Source organism: Mus musculus, chromosome 14 (genome assembly GCF_000001635.26).
Source record: "Mus musculus strain C57BL/6J chromosome 14, GRCm38.p6 C57BL/6J".
Classification (NCBI taxonomy): Eukaryota; Metazoa; Chordata; class Mammalia; order Rodentia; family Muridae; genus Mus; species Mus musculus.
In genome coordinates, this window is record NC_000080.6 from 43595874 (window position 1) to 43613477 (window position 17604).

Consider the following 17604-nt stretch of genomic DNA (forward strand, 5'->3'; position numbering starts at 1 on the left):
TCTTTTCTGACCAAGTTATCATTGAGTAGACAGTTTTTCTGTTTCCATGAGTATGTGGGCTTTGTGTTGTTCAGGTTCCTGTCAGTGCCAAATTTTTTCACATTGGCTATAGTGACTGAGTTTGGTGTTTATAGATGGGATGGAACAGTAGGTGTGGCAGTCCCTGCGTGGCCTTTCCTTCAAGCTCTGCTCCTCTCTTTATCTCTGCATTTTCTTTAGAGAGGAGGAATTCTGAATTAGTATTTTTGAGGTAGTTAACTGGCCCCACCCTTCAACTGTGGCCATGCTTATCCACTGAATATGGTTTGTATAGTTCCTACCTAAACCTTTGTTTGGTATTTAGGCTAATGTCCTCCATGTTGGGTCCTGGGAATCTCTTGGGTCCCAGGCATCTGGGACTTTATAGTGGCGACAAACACTTCCCCCTCCCCCATGGCTACAGACCTCCTTTCAAATGAGTTACCCTGTGTGCTTCTTCCCTATCTCCTCCCATATCTGAACCAGCCCCCTCTTACCTCCTACTCTTCTCTTCCTCCCAGATCCTTCTCTCCTCCTACTTCTAAACATATTTTTCTTTCCCCTTCTGAGTAGGACAGAAACATCCACATTTTGTGTGGTCTTTCTTCTTCCTGGGTTACATATGCTCTGTGAATTGTTTCATGGGCATTCCATGCAGTTTTTTAAAACTAATATCGACTTATCAAGTACATACCATGTGTATCATTTTGTGACTGGGATACCACACTCAAGATTATATTTCAAGTTCCAACCATTGGTCTTCAAATTTCATGAAGTCCTTTTTTTTAATAGCTCTATAGTACTCCACTGTACAATGTACCATATTTTCTGTACCTATCCCTATGTTGAGGGACATCTGGGTTGTTTTCATCTTCTGGTTATTATAAATAAGGCTGCTATTAACATAATACTGCATATTCCTTTTAATGTATTGGAGAATCTTTTGCTTATATGCACTAAAGTGGCATAGCTGCATTTAAGGTAGAACTACTTCCAAATTTCTGAAAAATTGCCAGATTGATCTCCAAAGTGATTTTGCCAACTTGCTGTCTCAGCAGAAATGGAGGTATTTTCTTTTTTTCATCACATCTTTGCCAGCATCAGCTGTCAGCTGAGTTTTGATCTTAGCCAATCTGACTGCTGTGAAGTGGAATCTCAGGGTCATTTTGATTTGAATTTCCCTGATGACTAAAGATGTTGAATATTTCTTTAAGTACATCTCAGCCATTCAAGATTCCTCCATTGAGAATTTTCTGTTTAGCTCTGTACCCTATATAGGGTTATTTGGTTCTCTGTAGTGTAACTGCTTGAGTTCTTTGTATATTTTGGATATTAGCCCTCTATCAGATATAGGGTTGGTACAGATGTTTTCCCAGTATGTGGATTGCCATTTTGTCCTATTGACTGTGTCCTTTGTCTTACAAAGCTTTTCAATTTTATGGGAGTCCTTATTGCCAAATTTTTGATCTTAGAACATGAGCCATTGTTGTTCCGTACAGGAACATTTTCCCTGTGTAATGTGTTCAAGGTTCTTTACTGCTATCTCTTGTGTTAGACTAAATGTATCTTGTTTTATGTGGAGGTTTTGAGCAACTTGGACTTGAGCTTTGTACAAGGAGATAAGAATACATCAATTTGCATTCTACTATCTGCAGACTGCTAGTTGAACCAGCACCATTTGTTGAAAATGCTGTCTTTTTTTCCACTGGATGGTTTTGGCTCCTTTGACAAACAAAAGTGACCATATGTGTGTAGGTTCATTTCTAGGTCTTTAATTGTCTTCCTTCGGTCTACATGCCTCTCTCTGTACCAATATCATGCGTGTTTTTATCACTATTGCTCTGTAGTATAGTTTGAGATCAGGAATGGTGTTTCCTCAGCCATTCTTTTATTGTTGAGAATGATTTTCACTATACTGGAATTTATAAATATGAGATAAATTTCATAATTGCTTTTTCTATCTATGTGAAGAAATGAGTTGGAATTGTGATAGGGATTGCATTGAATCTGTAGATTGCTTTTGTCAAGATGGACCTTTTTCACCAAATTAATCCTGGTCATCATTGACCATGGGAGATCTTTGCATCTTCTTTTTTTTCCCTTTTTTATTAGGTATTTTCCTCATTTACATTTCCCATGCTATCCCAAATGTCCCCCATACCCTCCCCCTATTCCCCTACCCACCCAATCCCACTTTTTGGCCCTGGCATTCCACTGTACTGGGGCATATAAAGTTTGCATGTCAAGTGGGCCTCTCTTTCTAGTGATGGCCGACTAGGTCATCTTTTGTTACATATGTAGCTAGAGTCAAGAGCTCTGGGGTATTGGTTAGTTCATAATGTTGTTCCACCTTTAGGGTTGCAGTTCCCTTTAGCTCCTTGGGTATTTTCTCTAGCTCCTCCATTGTGGGCCCTGTGATCCATCCATTAACTGACTGTGAGCATCCATTTATGTGTTTGCTAGGCCCCAGCGTAGTCTCGTTAGAGACAGCTATATCAGGGTCCTATCAGCACAATCTTGCTAGTGTATGCAATAGTGTCAGTGTTTGGAGGCTGATTATGGGATGGATCTCTGGATATGGCAGTCACTAGATGATCCATCCTTTTGTCTCAGCTCCAAACTTTGTCTCTGTAACTCCTTCCATGGGTATTTTGTTCCCAATTCTAAGAAGGGGCAAAGAGTCCACACTTGGGACTTCCTTCTTGAGTTTCATGTGTTTTGCAAATTGTAATTTATATCTTGGGTATTCTGGGTTTCTGGGCTAATATCCACTTATCAGTGAGTACATATCATTTGAGTTCTTTTGTGATTGGGTTACCTCACTCAGGATAATGACCTCCAGGTCCAACCATACAGTTTAATTGGGATGTCTTACATGTTCAGAGCATCAGTCCAGTATCAACAAGGTGGCAACATCGTAGCATCCAGAAAGGCATGGTTCAGGAGAATCTGAGAGTCCTACATCTTCATCTGAAGGCTGCTAATAGAACACTAATTTCAAAACAGCTAGGTTTAGGGTCTGACAACACACACAATGTCACATCTACTCCAACAGTGTTACACATTCTTATTGTGCCACTCACTGAGTTGAGCATATACAAACCATAACAAATATTGATGCAAAAATACTCAAAAAATTCTCAGAAACTTAATCTAATACATGCAAATGATCATTCACCATGATGAATAGGCATTATACAGGGGATGTAGGAATGATTCAATATGTTGACATTCATCAAGATAATGCACTATGTAATCAAACTTAAGAATTTATCACTTGATCATCTCATTAGATGCTGCATCATCCCAGGGATGCAGGAATGATTCAGTATATGAAGATCATAAACATAATCCACTATATAAAATAACTTAAAAATGTACTGTAACATCTCATCAGGTGCTGAAAAAGCCTTTGACAAAATACAATACAGCTTCAAGTTAAAAGTACTGGAGGGGTCAGAAAGTCACGGTCCATATTTGAATATAATAAAAGCAACATATAGCAATCCAGTGGCCAATATAAAAACATATGTAGAGAAATTTGAAGCAATCCCATTAAAATTGGAGACAGGACAAGGATAGTCACTCTCCCCCTATGTATTCAAAATAGTACTTGAGTTTCTAGTCAGAGCAATCAGGGAAAAAAAATGAGGATCAAAGACATAGAAATCGGAAAGGAGGAGTTCAAGAGACTGCTATTTGAGGAGTATACAATACTACATATATGTGACCCTAAAATATCCAGGAGAAAATTCCTAAGCTGATAAACAACTTCAGCAAAATAGATGGATATAAAATTAGCTTGAACCATCCTGCAACTTTCATCTATTCAAAAGTTATTGGGGTTGAAAAAATTAAAAAATAATACTGCACACTTCACAATAGTCACAAACGTATAAAATATCTTGTGACTCTAAACAAACAAGGGAAAGAACTGAATAACAAAAACATAAAATCTCTGAACAAAGAAATCAAAGAAGACCATAGAAGATGGAAAGATCTCCCATGGTCAATGATGACCAGGAATAATTTTGTAAAAAAGGTCCATCTTGACAAAAGCAACTCCACATAAAACCAGAGACACTGAAACTTATAGAGGAGAAAGTGGGGAAAAGCCTCAAAGATATTGGCATAGGGGAAAAATTCCTGAATAGAACAGCAATGGCTTGTGCTGTAAGATGGAGAATCGACAAATGGGACCTCATGAAACTGCAAAGCTTCTGTAAGGCAAAAACACTGTCAATAAGACAGAAAGGCCACCAACAGATTGGGAAAGGATCTTTACCTACCCTAAATCAGATAGGGGACTAATATCCAATATATATAAAGAACTCAAGAAGGTGGACTCCAGAAAATCAAATAACCCCATTAAAAAATGGGGCTCAGAGCTAAACAAGGAATTCTAACCTGAAGAATACCGAATGGCTGAGAAACACCTGAAAAAATGTTCAGCATCCTTAATCATCAGGGAAATGCAAATCAAAACAACCCTGAGATTCCATCTCACACCAGTCAGAATGGCTAGATTCAAAAATTCAGGTGACAGCAGATGCCGGCGAGGATGTGGAGAAAGAGGAACACTCCTCCACTGTTGGTGGGACTGCAAGCTTGTACAACCACTCTGGAAATCAGTCTGGCGGTTTCTCAGAAAATTGGACATGGTACTATAGGAGGAACCCGCAATACCTCTCCTGGGCATATATCCAGAAGATGTTCCAACTAGTAAGAAAGAAACATGCTCCACTATGTTCATAGCAGCCTTATTTATAATAGCCAGAAGCTGGAAAAAATCCAGATGCCCCTCAACAGAGGAATGGATACAAAAAATGTGGTACATTTACACAGTGGAGTACTACTTAGCTATTAAAAAGAATGAATTTATTAATTTCCTAGGCAAATGGTTGGATGTGGAGGGCATTATGCTGAGTGAGGTAACCCAATCACAAAAGAACTCAAATGATATGTACTCACTGATAAGTGGATATTAGCCCAGAAACCCAGAATACCCAAGATATAAGTTACAATTTGCAAAACACACGAAACTCAAGAAGAATGAAGACCAAAGTGTGGACACTTTGCCCCTTCTTAGAATTGGGAACAAAACACCCATGGAAGGAGTTACAGAGACAAAGTTTGGAGCTGAGACGAAAGGATGGACCATCTAGAGACTGCCATATCCAGAGATCCATCCCATAATCAGCCTCCAAATTCTGACACCATTGCATACACTAGCAAGAATGTGCTGATAGGGCCCTGATATATCTGTCTCTAGTGAGACTACGCCGGGGCCTAGCAAATAAATAAGTAGATGCTCACAGTCAGTTAATGGATGGATCACAGGGCCCCCAATGGAGGAGCTAAAGAAAATACTCAAGGAGCTAAAGGGATCTGCAACCCTATAGGTGGAACAGCATTATGAACTAACCAGGACCCCGGAGCTCTTGACTCTAGCTGCATATGAATTAAAAGATGGCTTAGTCGGCCATCACTGGAAAGAGAGGCCCATTGGACTTGCAAACTTTATATGCCCCAGTACAGTGGAATGCCAGGGCCAAAAAGTGGGAGTGGGTGGGTAGAGGGGTGGAAGGGTGGGTATGGGGGACTTTTGGGATAGTATTGAAAATGTAAATGTGGAAAATACCTAATTAAAAAAAAGATGTGCATGGTAAAAATGAAGTTTAATTTTATGAAAGGACCAAATAGTGGCTTGCCCAACTTGAGACCCATGCCAAGAAATGGAAACACACCCCCCGACATAGTTAATGATATTCTTCTATATGTGCAGCCATGGATCTAGCATTACTATCTTTAGAGAGAGAGCTGTCACTCAGCAGCTTCTGGAAACAGAGGCATAGGCTTGGGGAATTTTGTGGAAGAGGGAGAGGCAGGGTTGAAGAAGCCACAGTGGCCAAGGACACCACATGATAACCTACAGATTCAACTAATCTGAGCCCATAGTAACTCATAGAGAATGAACTGTGGACCAGAGAATATGTAAGGGATGGACCTAGGCCCTCTCCACATATGTAACAGTTTCATAGCTTGGTCTTCTTGTGGGAATCCTAAAACTAGAGAAGAGACTGTCTCCAACAATATTGCCTAACTTTGGATCCTCTTGTCTTGACTGTCATGATTTATCTAGCCTGAAAAGACAAAGATGCACCTAGGTGTACTGCAACTTGATAATGCAAGGCTGGTTGTTATTCATAGGAGGCTGCCTCAATTCTGAGGAGAAGATTAGGAAGGGTGGTGTACTGGCTAGTTTTGTGTCAACTTGACACAGCTGGAGTTATCACAGAGAAAGGAGCTTCAGTTGAGGAAATGCCTCCATGAGATCCAACTGTAAGGCATTTTCTCAATTAGTGATCAAGGGGGAAAGGCCCTTGTGGGTGGGACCATCTCAGGGCTGGTAGTCTTGGTTCTATAAGAAAGCAGGCTGAGCAAGCCAGGTGACGCAAGCCAGTAAAGAACATCCCTCCATGGCCTCTGCATCAGCTCCTGCTTCCTGACCTGCATGAGTTCCAGTCCTGACTTCCTTGGTGATGAACAGCAGTATGGAAGTGTAAGCCGAATAAAGCCTTTCCTCCCCAACTTGCTTCTTGGTCATGATGTTTGTGCAGGAATAAAAACCCTGACTAAGACAGGTGGATAGCAGGGAGCCACTGGAAAGAGGGATTGTGAAGTGAGGAGTGTGAAGCTGAGATCTGGATATAAATAATTATTTAACATTGATAATAATTTTAAAACCTTAATTTTTATTGATGATGAGATGTTAATAAATTCTTCCTCATACCTTTCTAATGCTAGTGAAACAAACTGACTAATACATAACAAACATATTCAGTTCCATTAGAAGAAGACATTTTTTTTTCTTTTTAAGAGAGACATTCCCCTTAGATTCACATAAAGTCCATTATTTAAGTTGTTGTTTTTGGTCCTGTTGTTGCTCTTCCAGTGGGCAATCACTATTCACCAAGTGCAGAGAAGGAACACAAAGCCTTAGCCAGCGTTTTTGATTCTCAGGCACATGGATTTGACATAACAGCCTCCTCTTTACTTCCAGGTACCACAATTATTTGTTTTCCTACAAATAGAATCAAAACAGATAAGTATTTTTCAGTCTACAAATTTTGGAATATCAGACTTTACACCATTTTTTGTCTTCTTTAGTTCTAGTGACCTAGGTGGAGAGGCATGATGATGGGCTACTATGTTTGAGGTTTTTCCAATGCAATATGAACAGACAGAGTACTATTCTCATTAAAGATTTCCTCTATTTCCATTTAAGATGTTTAATGACCAAGCAAATGTATGAATATTTATAGACACCATTACATACATATATGTACAGAGACACACAATTGCATCCCTTCAAAGACACATGCACACACACATACAAAAAGAGTACATGAGTACACACTTGTATAATGAAGCAACTACAACAAGAACCTACCATTACTGAAATACAAAACACACATGTTAACACCATTGGACAAAAGGACACACACACACACACAAAAGTACATACACACACACACACACAAACACACACACACACACACATAGAAACACAAACTCCTCTATGAAAATACTGCTATGTTTCAGAACGTTTACTGTCACTTCAGGAATTAATGGGACCTAAGATGTGTACAAGTCTCTTAGACTAACCCAGTTTCTGCTGCCCTGGCCTGTACTGATTTCCTTGTCAGGAACATTTTCCATGCAAGTACTTGCTGATTCTACAAGTATGGTATAAGCTCTGCACAGACAAGCTGGCACACAAGATTCAAGGTCCTAAGAAATAGGGTTCAAAGAACATCTTCCAGCCAGCTCAAATTTGAAATATATTCTGCTCCCTAAACCTACCTTGGCTATGTCTCAGAAGACCCTGGTAGCAGCAATAAAAACAGTTAACAACGGTTATTATACAGGAACATTTCAACATGTTGCAGTTCATGTGACATAAAAATCATCTCCAATGTCAGTCCAAAAGAGGCTAGTGAATTGATATGCAATGATTGTTCTGAAATGCAGCACTCTGAAAAACTCTGAGGGGGAATCTGTACTGAAGGAAAGCCAGGGCCATGATATACTAAGGAAAGCTACATCAAGAGAGGGATGCAGAGTAGGATTCTATAAATCCTCTTGGTGAAGCCAATCAGACATACCTTGAATTTCTAGGTGGTTAATTTAGTGCAAGAAAGTAAAAGAAGTCTTATTTTTATTTTTAAAATATGTATATTGTGGAACTTACTCTTTTTTACTAAAGACTTTAATTATAAAACATTAAAATTGGAGGCTGCCCTACTGTCCTAGGAGGGGACTGGACACAAGCCCCTCTGAGTGAGTTGCCATAAATCAGAACAGAGGACCTGGTTCCTAGATAATTCAGGAAGTGGCATCCTGAGGCACTCTCCATACCATAGAGCAAGAACGAGATGCTATAAGGGGTCCAGGATCTCCTCTGCCTTATAGTGGCCAACTAGAGGTGTCCAACTGGGAGGAGGAAGAGGAGGAGGAGGAGGAGGAGGAGGAGGAGGAGGAGGAGTAAAAGGAGGAGGTGGAAGAGGAGGAGTAGGAGGAAAAGGAAGAGGAAGAGGAGGAGGAGGAGGGAAAGGAGGAGGAGGAGGAAAAGGAGGAGGAGGAGGAGGAGGAGGAGGAGGAGGAGGAGGAGGAGGAGGAGGTGGAGGAGGAGGAGAGGGCATGGCAGTAATTAAATTTCTTGAAAAAAATGTCAACTCCAGAGAAAGTCTTGGTAATGATCACAGAATTGTACAACAAGATGGGACATAGAAGAGAGCCTGCATAAGTTTCAGGATGTTACATAGGCTTGACTGTGTTTATGCTTAGACATTAGGGCAGCCTGCCCCTGATGCTTCATTGAGCCTATCTGCTGCTTGCCTGCTATATTCGTCTTTGATCTTCTGGCTGCCTTCTTTACATAGTATTTTTGTTTTTATGTTGCATTCTTCCAATGCAATCTGCTTCCTTAGCAGCTGTCTGTTCTCCTTCCACAACATCCTGACTTTGTGCTGGATGAGGTTAGATTCAATCAGGAGGTGGCAGTTCCTGCAGCTGAGCCACAAACAAAATATGGTGACTCCAGGCAGCATCCATCTTCCTCCCACTCCCACCCATCATGGGCCTTTATCCCCAGACAGCCCCAGACAAGTATCCAGATTGGCCATGGAGCATCACATAGAGGGAGGTCAAATCCAGAGGACAGCCACTTTCCAGAAAACCCAAAGTACTTCTGAAACCACTGACACCAACAGGGACTCATGTATCTCTCAGAAGAGAACATGGGGTCCATGTGTGCTTATATGTCTACAGTATTAAAAAACCACCTGTAGGTATATGGCAAAACTTCTCTAGGAGAGAAGAGACCCAAGCAGCACACAGTCTTTCTATGTTCCTCATGGAAACCTCATCTATGAATCTAATTTCAGAGCCCAAGAGGCTCAAGGTTGATTAATATTTCCATCATGGTGTAAACCTTTTCTATCTCAAGGATACTTAGTTGTAAAGGATAATGACTTGAGTGGCTCACAGACTCTACACACTTTCCCAAAATGAGTACAAGATGTTAAAATCTTAGAGTCTTGCTTTAAAGGAGGTAGGCTTCCTGTTAGAGAAAACAGTATAGAACCTGAGCCCTCACTTTGGTTCAAAGACATGGATGGGCAGACATATCCTCTGTCTAGTTCTTGAGTCATGACCATGTTAGACACTCACCAGTATAATTGATTTTCTTTAGTCAAATGCTGGCACTTGTACAAGGCCTCACTGATGTCCTGGGACATTCTCTTCAGGTCAGTCATCATCTGGTTATTTTGCATCTCAAGCATGAATGTCTCAAAGTTGGTCCTGTGGGAGGACATGGCCCAAGGAATAAATAATCCCGTGAACTAAGGATACAAGGATCATTTCAATTCAAGCTGAATCATGCACTCCCCCAACCAATGTATGCCACGACCTAGCTCCTTATTACTGGTTCCATTTTGTGCTTATTAAATTTATTACCCTTGGCCTGGGGCCAGTAGAGACAGAGAAGTAATGGCAGGAAGCTCACCTGCTTCAGTTCACTGAAGGGGCTTGAAATAATAGATTAGCTCTCAAAGAACTTTCCTGGAACCTGGGTAACAGGCTTGGGACCACGTTAAATCTATATGACTCCCCTCCTGTTTTTAGACAAGGATTTGCCAATCCTTGGTTCTATTTTTACAAAAATTTCCAAAGGACATAATCATATCTACAGGGAAAAGCCTTCATAACATTTACCAGGTGATTCAAATGTAAGCACAGAAGTCAAGTCCTGTGCTGCTCAAAATGATCCTTCCTTGCTTCCTCACTGTTATTTCCTAGAAACGGTGTCAGGCAAAACATAATGACCTGTCACATTACATAGATTCTTCAGATGATAAGCAAACACACACACACACATACACACACACACACACACACTTACACTCAATCAGAATGCCAAATAAATATAATGATGTGGCATTATCTGAGAGTATAATGAATAAAATTTGAGAAAAGTAGTGATTAACTGGAGCCAATCCAGTCATACTGAGAGGTAATATGTGGGACCAGGCAACTCCAGCTGTTGACAGGGTCAATTGCACCCAAATTACCTCCAGATCAATTTTAAAAGGATAGGCCATAAACACACAATACCTAGCAACTCCCCCACCTGTGCAAGCTTCTTTAAAGGCAGGATGAGAGCTCACATATTACTAACTTCATCCCCACACTGTGATTCATGCTAAAGGCTCTGATTAACTTTTGGAGGCATCAAAATTCTTGTGATCCCCATCTCACTCCTATCTGAACTTCAAGTTCTCTGTTGAAACTCCAATCAGGCAGAAGAGTTTGGATATGTGGACAGCCTGGAGTTGTAGCATCTTGTTGTATGAGGGAATCAGGGCTTAACAGGAAGGGCCCAAGATAGTAAAGAAGTAGGCACAATGACTACCTGTCATTCAAATCCTTGTACTTGGCCAGGATTCCCTGGAGAATGTCTCTCTCATTTTTAATGTTCTGGAGATTTCTTTTGAGCTTCTCCAACCTCTTGATTCTTTTCTCGTTCTCATCGATGTTGGGAGTTTGGGGTGATGCCTTCCTAAATGACCCTGTAGGTAGATAAACACTTAAACTTGTAGAGAAAATAAAGCAGGGAAAGCAGAAACCATGCATTGTCACACACAGAAGCCTGAGGAAGAAGAAAATCTAGAGACACTGTGAATCCCTGAAAGAGCAGGAAAGCTATCTTCAAGCTGGTCTCCTCAGCTAGGTCCCTGTTCCCATCCACCATCACTAAACATATGCCTGACAACCTATTGCATTCTCCAAGGACTGAAATGCATAATAAACTGCTCCAGAAAGAAGAATTGGAGGGCATTTTCAGTTCATATCTTACAACTTATTCCATCCCTTGTAGCACAAAACAAACTGACCATAAACACCAGCCCCTAACATCCGATGAGCCAACACCTTTCTAGACTTCTTATAGTGTGTGATGAGAGGTCATACACTACTACACTGACCACAGACTGTGAATCAGTCCACATCATATGTGTTCAATACCAAAATTTCTGAAACCTTGATACATGAGCAGGGGAATATACCTCTCTGTTCTTGGCACCCCATCCTTATGTAACCTAGAGGAAACTATATCAGGATGAAGTGCTTCAACACACTTTCCTGAGAGCAACACTTTGTTATTATCACAGAGCTGTTTCTTGAATAATTTGCCATTCCCAGGAAAATAAAGATCTCTCAGCAAATCAACTGCAGGCTTGTCAATTCCACACTGTCTGTAAAACTAATCATCAGATATTCCTGACTCTGGTTTAACCATTGAGGAATCTGAAGGATCCAGATCAAACGCCATATTCCTGCAAGGACCAGCTCAAGCCCACATCCCCCAGGTAGCTCCCCCAACCTTGCCCAGGTCTCACTGTGCCTTCTCCATGACCAGTTCTTTCTTGCCCACTCCCAACATGATAGAGGGACAGTGTCCTTCTGCCTTGATCTGGTCTCTGTTTGTATTATATTCTCCCTCCAAAATACCCTGAGGAGCATGGACAACATACCTGCTTGGGAACCCATTAGGATCTGATGGAATCCCTCACAGGCAACTCTTGTTACCACAACACTGGTGACATCACTGAACATTCTAAGGTTCTCCTGGATACAAGAGATTGTCAAGGGAAATGACTATTGATGATGTCACTGGGAATGTCCATGGCTTACCTGCTTGCCAGCTTGCCCCATCTTGACCAGTTTTTGAAGTGCCCTTTCCTGGAGTCTCTCTTTTGACCCAGGGGTTAACTCTTGGCAACTTTTCCTTCCAAAACCAGACATTTCTCTCTGCTTCACTACAAGTCAAATGATTTGAATGGGGAGATTTTGTTAGAGCCATGGTATGGTTGGCTCATCTTTGATAGGATCTAAAGCTCTAGCATCGTTGGATGAGGGAGATTCTTCTTCAATATAAATCTAGTTCTGGGGTGTATTCATGTAACAGACAATCCTATTCCCCAGGAGGCCCTGTTTCCCAGAGGCCAAAAACATCCTCCTGCACCTTTATTTTTATGCAAATTGGATTATATTTTTTAGTGAGCACATACCTTGGAAGCACACATTGTTTCACTATATTGAGCCATGTGTTTTCATTAAATCTCTGTTTTACAACCCCATTTCTTTGCAAAGAAAACTCCCTTGTACTTGGCAATAGAGCAAGGCAGATACAGGGAGAGCATCAACTTGTAAATTTTACATCCATTCTTCAAAAGCTAAAATCCCACATTCTTCCTGTCTCTAAAACAACCACACAAAATAGGCATCTGTGAACAAAAGCCTACAGGGATATTGAATGGCTGCTCCATAGTCCCATTACCTATCCCTTCTCCAGTTTCTACTTTTTTGTGTCCTCAGTTCCAGGCCTGAGACTGTTCAGGATTGGATAATGATCCTGTATTCATAAGATGCTTAAGACTCAATACAATGGATAGGCGATGGATAGGGGATGGAAATGCCTCTGGCCCAGTGAAACCTCAATTTTAATGGATCCACCATTTCAGGAGGGGATCTGTTTGGCATTGACATCTATTCCTTCTGCCTTATTGACCTGGGTGTGCTGAGTGCATGCTAAAATGATACTTAAACTCACCAGTAAAATTGTGGAAAAATCATGTAAAGCCTTTCCAAATTGATTGTGTTGTCTTTGACTACCATCTTGAGCTATGCAATATCACTATGACAAGGCTCCAAAGTGTCTGGGGGGATGGTGGGGTAGTCAGACGCCCACTCTGTCTCTCAGGTAGTCAGATGACTAGCCTTTAGGGAGAACTGTAGAACATGGTTAATGAAAAAGTAATAGTTATAATTTGGGAGGCTAATTATCTCTGAGCCTGGAAAGCAATGCAGCAGGCATTCCAATCAAATAGTATAGGGATGAATCCCTCCCTGTATTTGTGTACAATAGGCCCAAAGTAAGAATGAGGCCCATCTACCTTTCTCTGCACTCTACTGAGATTTTTGTAGTGTTTCCATTTAAGAAATCTTCTTTACTTCATGAGACCAGAACTCTTAAGTCTGCCTGCACCATGAAGTTTCCCATTTATCCATAAATCATTCACTGTTTATTGACAAGTTTTGTCTATGAATTCCTTGCTATGGTTTGCCACAATTCAAAGCGACTGGAAAAACTGTTGGTCCAGTATCTGGAAGAGCTTTTCAGCTACTCTTTGAGAAGTTTCCTCTTCTGTTTTTTAATTTTTTTTTTAGATATTTTCTTCATTTACATTTAAAATGCTATCCCTAAAGTTCCCTATACCTTCCCCCCGCCCTGCTCCCCTACCCACTCCCTCCCACTTCTTGGCCTAAAATCAGGGCAGCTGTTCTCAAGATAGGATATCGTTCCCAACCCTGTGGCTAGTCAGGTACCTCAGCACATACTGTAGTCTTGCTGGCTCAGGATGGCATAAGTTAGCCAGCCGTGCTGTGCTTGGAGGGGAATGTCAGCTAGTATCTGATGTGATGCATGGAGTTCCTGGATTCCCTGGTGCGAAGCACCAGCAAGCTGTGATTGCCTGTGTCCAAGACAAAAGCAGTGAATGTCTGAGAACTTGAAATATGTCCAGGGGTATATTCTTTTCTTGATTTTTGCTATCAGACATCCATGGACCTTAAAGAAATACATCAAGGATGCAGTGTAGCAAAAGCTTACAGACATGGACTCCTCATAGAAGACCAATTGTGTGTGTGTGCCTGTGTGTGTGCCTGTGTGTGTGTGTCTCTGTGTGTGTGTGTCTGTGCTTGTGTCGCCCATGGGTCTATGCATCCTTGGAATCTGGAGTCTACAGTGGGGCCTGTTGCAAGGTGATGCTGTCTCCATGCACAGGGAACCCCACCTTAGTCAGCACTGCTCTTTGTCTATATGTTCACCTTGGTGGCACATTGAAATCCCGTGAGGATTATATATAGCCATCCTGATATTGAGTCTCCTCCCAGCAAATACTGATTTTTTTTTGCTCTGGGTAGCTGTGTAGCAATAAGTACCTACAACTGAGAATCTGTGTTCTGAAGATATATTTAAAAAAAAAAGTGGTAACAGGGTTGACGTGGGCCAGGACTTGTGGCACAGACTTCCTGGGAACTTTTTAGAAGGGTAGTCTTTCCTTCCAGGCCCATGAGGGAGGTCTTGAAGCCCTTGATCCCTTATTAAGGAACCCCAACCTGTGTTGTACTGGCATCAGGATACTTAGTTTAATAAGCACCAGAAGGTCTCAGTATATAGGAAGCAGAATGTGGCAGCCACTGCATGAGGGTAGTCCAGGACATAACCTGAATTCACATGATCCTTGAGGGCTGAGTCATGGAGTAGCTTCAGTGACTAGAAGAATGGGTCAGATTTATTTCCTATACTCAAAGCAGGCAGAAAAGGATGAAAGTCCTCCATGTAATATCAAATATATCCAGAAGAGGGTGCTAGATCCTCAGTACCCAAAGTATCCAGAAGATGGGATAAGACAGATTGCCATCCAGTACCAAAGTCATCCAGAGAGCATCTTAAGATCAAAGTCAGCTGGTGTGGTAGCCCTAGCAGCAAGGAGGAGGAGGCTGCATCCTGATGCCCTCTTCTGACAGTCAGAATGAAATTAAGGAACTCTTGCAGAGTAGCTGCAGCCTTGATATTTCCTGCTCTCTGTCACACAAATGCTTCCCAGAAGCTCCAAGCTCCTGATTCCCATTACTGGAAGTCCAAGCTCAAGCCCACCTTCTGTAGGAAGCTCACTCTTTCATGCCCAGGATTCACAGTGACTTCCCCAGGACCATTAATTCTTGCTCTTTAACACTAAGACCAAAGGCCATCTTGTGGCTGCCTCTTTCTGGTCTCGGTATGTTCATTGTTCTCTCCTCCAAGAGGCCTGCTCAGTTTTGTCAGCATGACTAAGGGTGAACCATAAAGGTAGTTAATGAATACTCCAATAGCAGTTGGAGTCACCACACATTAGTAACATCACAGAAAATGCCAGGGCTCTCCAGGTTACTACACAACATCTAGGGAAGGGACTTCTGATGTCTCACAGGACAGCTCTTACCTTCCTGCTCAGTACCTCACCCAAATTTACCTGAAGTCAAAGTGCCTTTTCCAGAGTGTGGGATAGATTGCCTTTTGGTACTCAAAATATTAAAAGGTGGCTATCAATCACCTTCCAATGACAAACGTATCCAGAAGAGATCCTTTGGATCCCCATGCAAATACACATGAAATACCCAGACTCCAGAATAAGACACTAGGCAATACTCAACACATCTAGATAAAGTGTGATAGATCCCCTTGCAGTACTGAAACTATCCAGAAGAGGCTAATACACGTCCAGCCAGTTTCTATGCTGTGACGACTGTCCTGGACAGAATGGAAAATGTCACCACTAATGACCAAAGTATGGTTATGTTGGCCAAGTGTTCTGGAAGATTTCATGTGAGAATTGCAGCCCAGCTTGTTATTGCAGGAAAACAAAAACTGGAGCAAGGATTTGGTTCATGTCCTAAATCTTATTCTACAGTAAAAATTTAACAACACTAATACATATTAGCAATGACCAATAGCTATAAGGGAAGTAGTATTATACTCTAAGCATACATCAGTGAAATATAATAGTGTGTTAGCTTTTTAAATATGGAAAAGAAAATGCAGATGAAGGGGGAATTGTGTAGAATTGGAGAGATGAAAATAAGGCATCTGTTTTGAGGCATTTTCTAGAGATGCCTGAATTAGCCAAGATCTGGGAGTTCTCATACTACACTGATTTAGTGTATCATATCTAATTTTGTCAGAGATTGGAGAGGGTTTTTACATAAATATTTTAACATAACTGTGTACATGCCCTACTGAATGTCATGCTCTATGTAATCTTTCAAGTCTGGTATCTTTTACTTAGCTTTCTTTTTTTAAATAATATTCATGTTAGTGAAATATCAAAACCCTACAGACTACATACTATGAAATCTGCTGTGAAAAAGTGATCAACAGTCTTACCTAACCAAGAAGCCTGTGAACCCTCAGATTATATTATGTACCTGTACTTCAAATAAGCCATACTATAATAGATGGCTTCACACTCAGGTGTATGTAAATGGTAACATATTTATGTATATTTATATGTATTAAACATAAATTTTTATATATTTATAATTATCATATAATGAAATAAATATTTATGTAACATAATATGAATTATATACTTAAAATATATTTATAATATAATGTATAAGTTATATTTAAAATTTTATAAATATATATACACACACGTGAATTTGTGAATATATATATACACAGCACATGAATTTGGTCAGAAAGAGTGGTGTGGGCAGATATGGATGATTGTGAGGGTAGTAAAGTGTAAATCTGATCAATATATATGTGTGTGTAATATTTTCAAACAGTAAAATAAATAAATTAGCCCAGAACCTAAGTATACCCGAGATATAAGATACAATTTGCAAAACACATTAAAATGAAGAAGAACGAAGACCAAAGTGTAGGCACTTTGCCCCTTCTTAGAATTGGAAACAATCACCCATGGAAAGAGTTACAGAGACAAAGTTTGGAGCTGAGACAAAACGATGGACCATCTTGAGACTGCCATATCCAGGGATACATCCCATAATTAGCCTCCAAACGATGACACCATTGCATACACTAGCAAGCATTGGTTGAAAGGACCCTGATATAGCTGTCTCTTGTGAGACTAGGCCTGGGCCTAGCAAACACATAAGTGGATGCTCACAGTCAGCTATTGGATGGAGCACAGGGCCCCCAATGGAGGAGCTAAAGAACATATCCAAGGAGCTAAAGAGATCTGCAATTTTATAGGTGCAACAATATTATGAATTAACCAGTACCCCGGAGCTCTTGACTCTAGCTGCATATGTATCAAAAGATGGCCTAGTTGGCCATCACTGGGAAGAGAGGCCCATTGGACATGCCAACTTTTTATGCCCCAGTACAGGGGAATGCCAGGGCGAAAAAATGGGAATGGGTGGGTAGGGAAGTAGGGGGGAGAGTATGGG

General features: G+C 40.9%; 2 protein-coding genes across 3 annotated transcripts in view; one reads left to right on the plus strand and one right to left on the minus strand.

The window, feature by feature from the left end:
• Positions 1-17604, plus strand: part of Gm21154 (predicted gene, 21154) — a 276362-nt gene that overhangs the window by 199165 nt on the left and 59593 nt on the right. The gene's annotated exons all lie outside the window — the stretch shown is intronic.
• On the minus strand, positions 6754-12186 carry Gm10375 (predicted gene 10375). 2 transcript variants are annotated; one of them, NM_001098269.2, is made up of 5 exons: positions 12117-12140; positions 10997-11153; positions 9754-9885; positions 8920-9093; positions 6754-7102 (listed from the first exon to the last, which is right to left on the minus strand). In NM_001098269.2, exons 1-5 carry the CDS (start codon positions 12130-12132, stop codon positions 7072-7074), a joined length of 510 nt encoding a protein of 169 aa, NP_001091739.1. In that variant the 5' UTR covers positions 12133-12140; the 3' UTR covers positions 6754-7071. The 2 variants fall into 2 exon arrangements, with proteins under 2 accessions (NP_001091739.1, XP_017171219.2); XM_017315730.2 differs by having other exon boundaries at positions 6785-7102; positions 8909-9093; positions 12117-12186.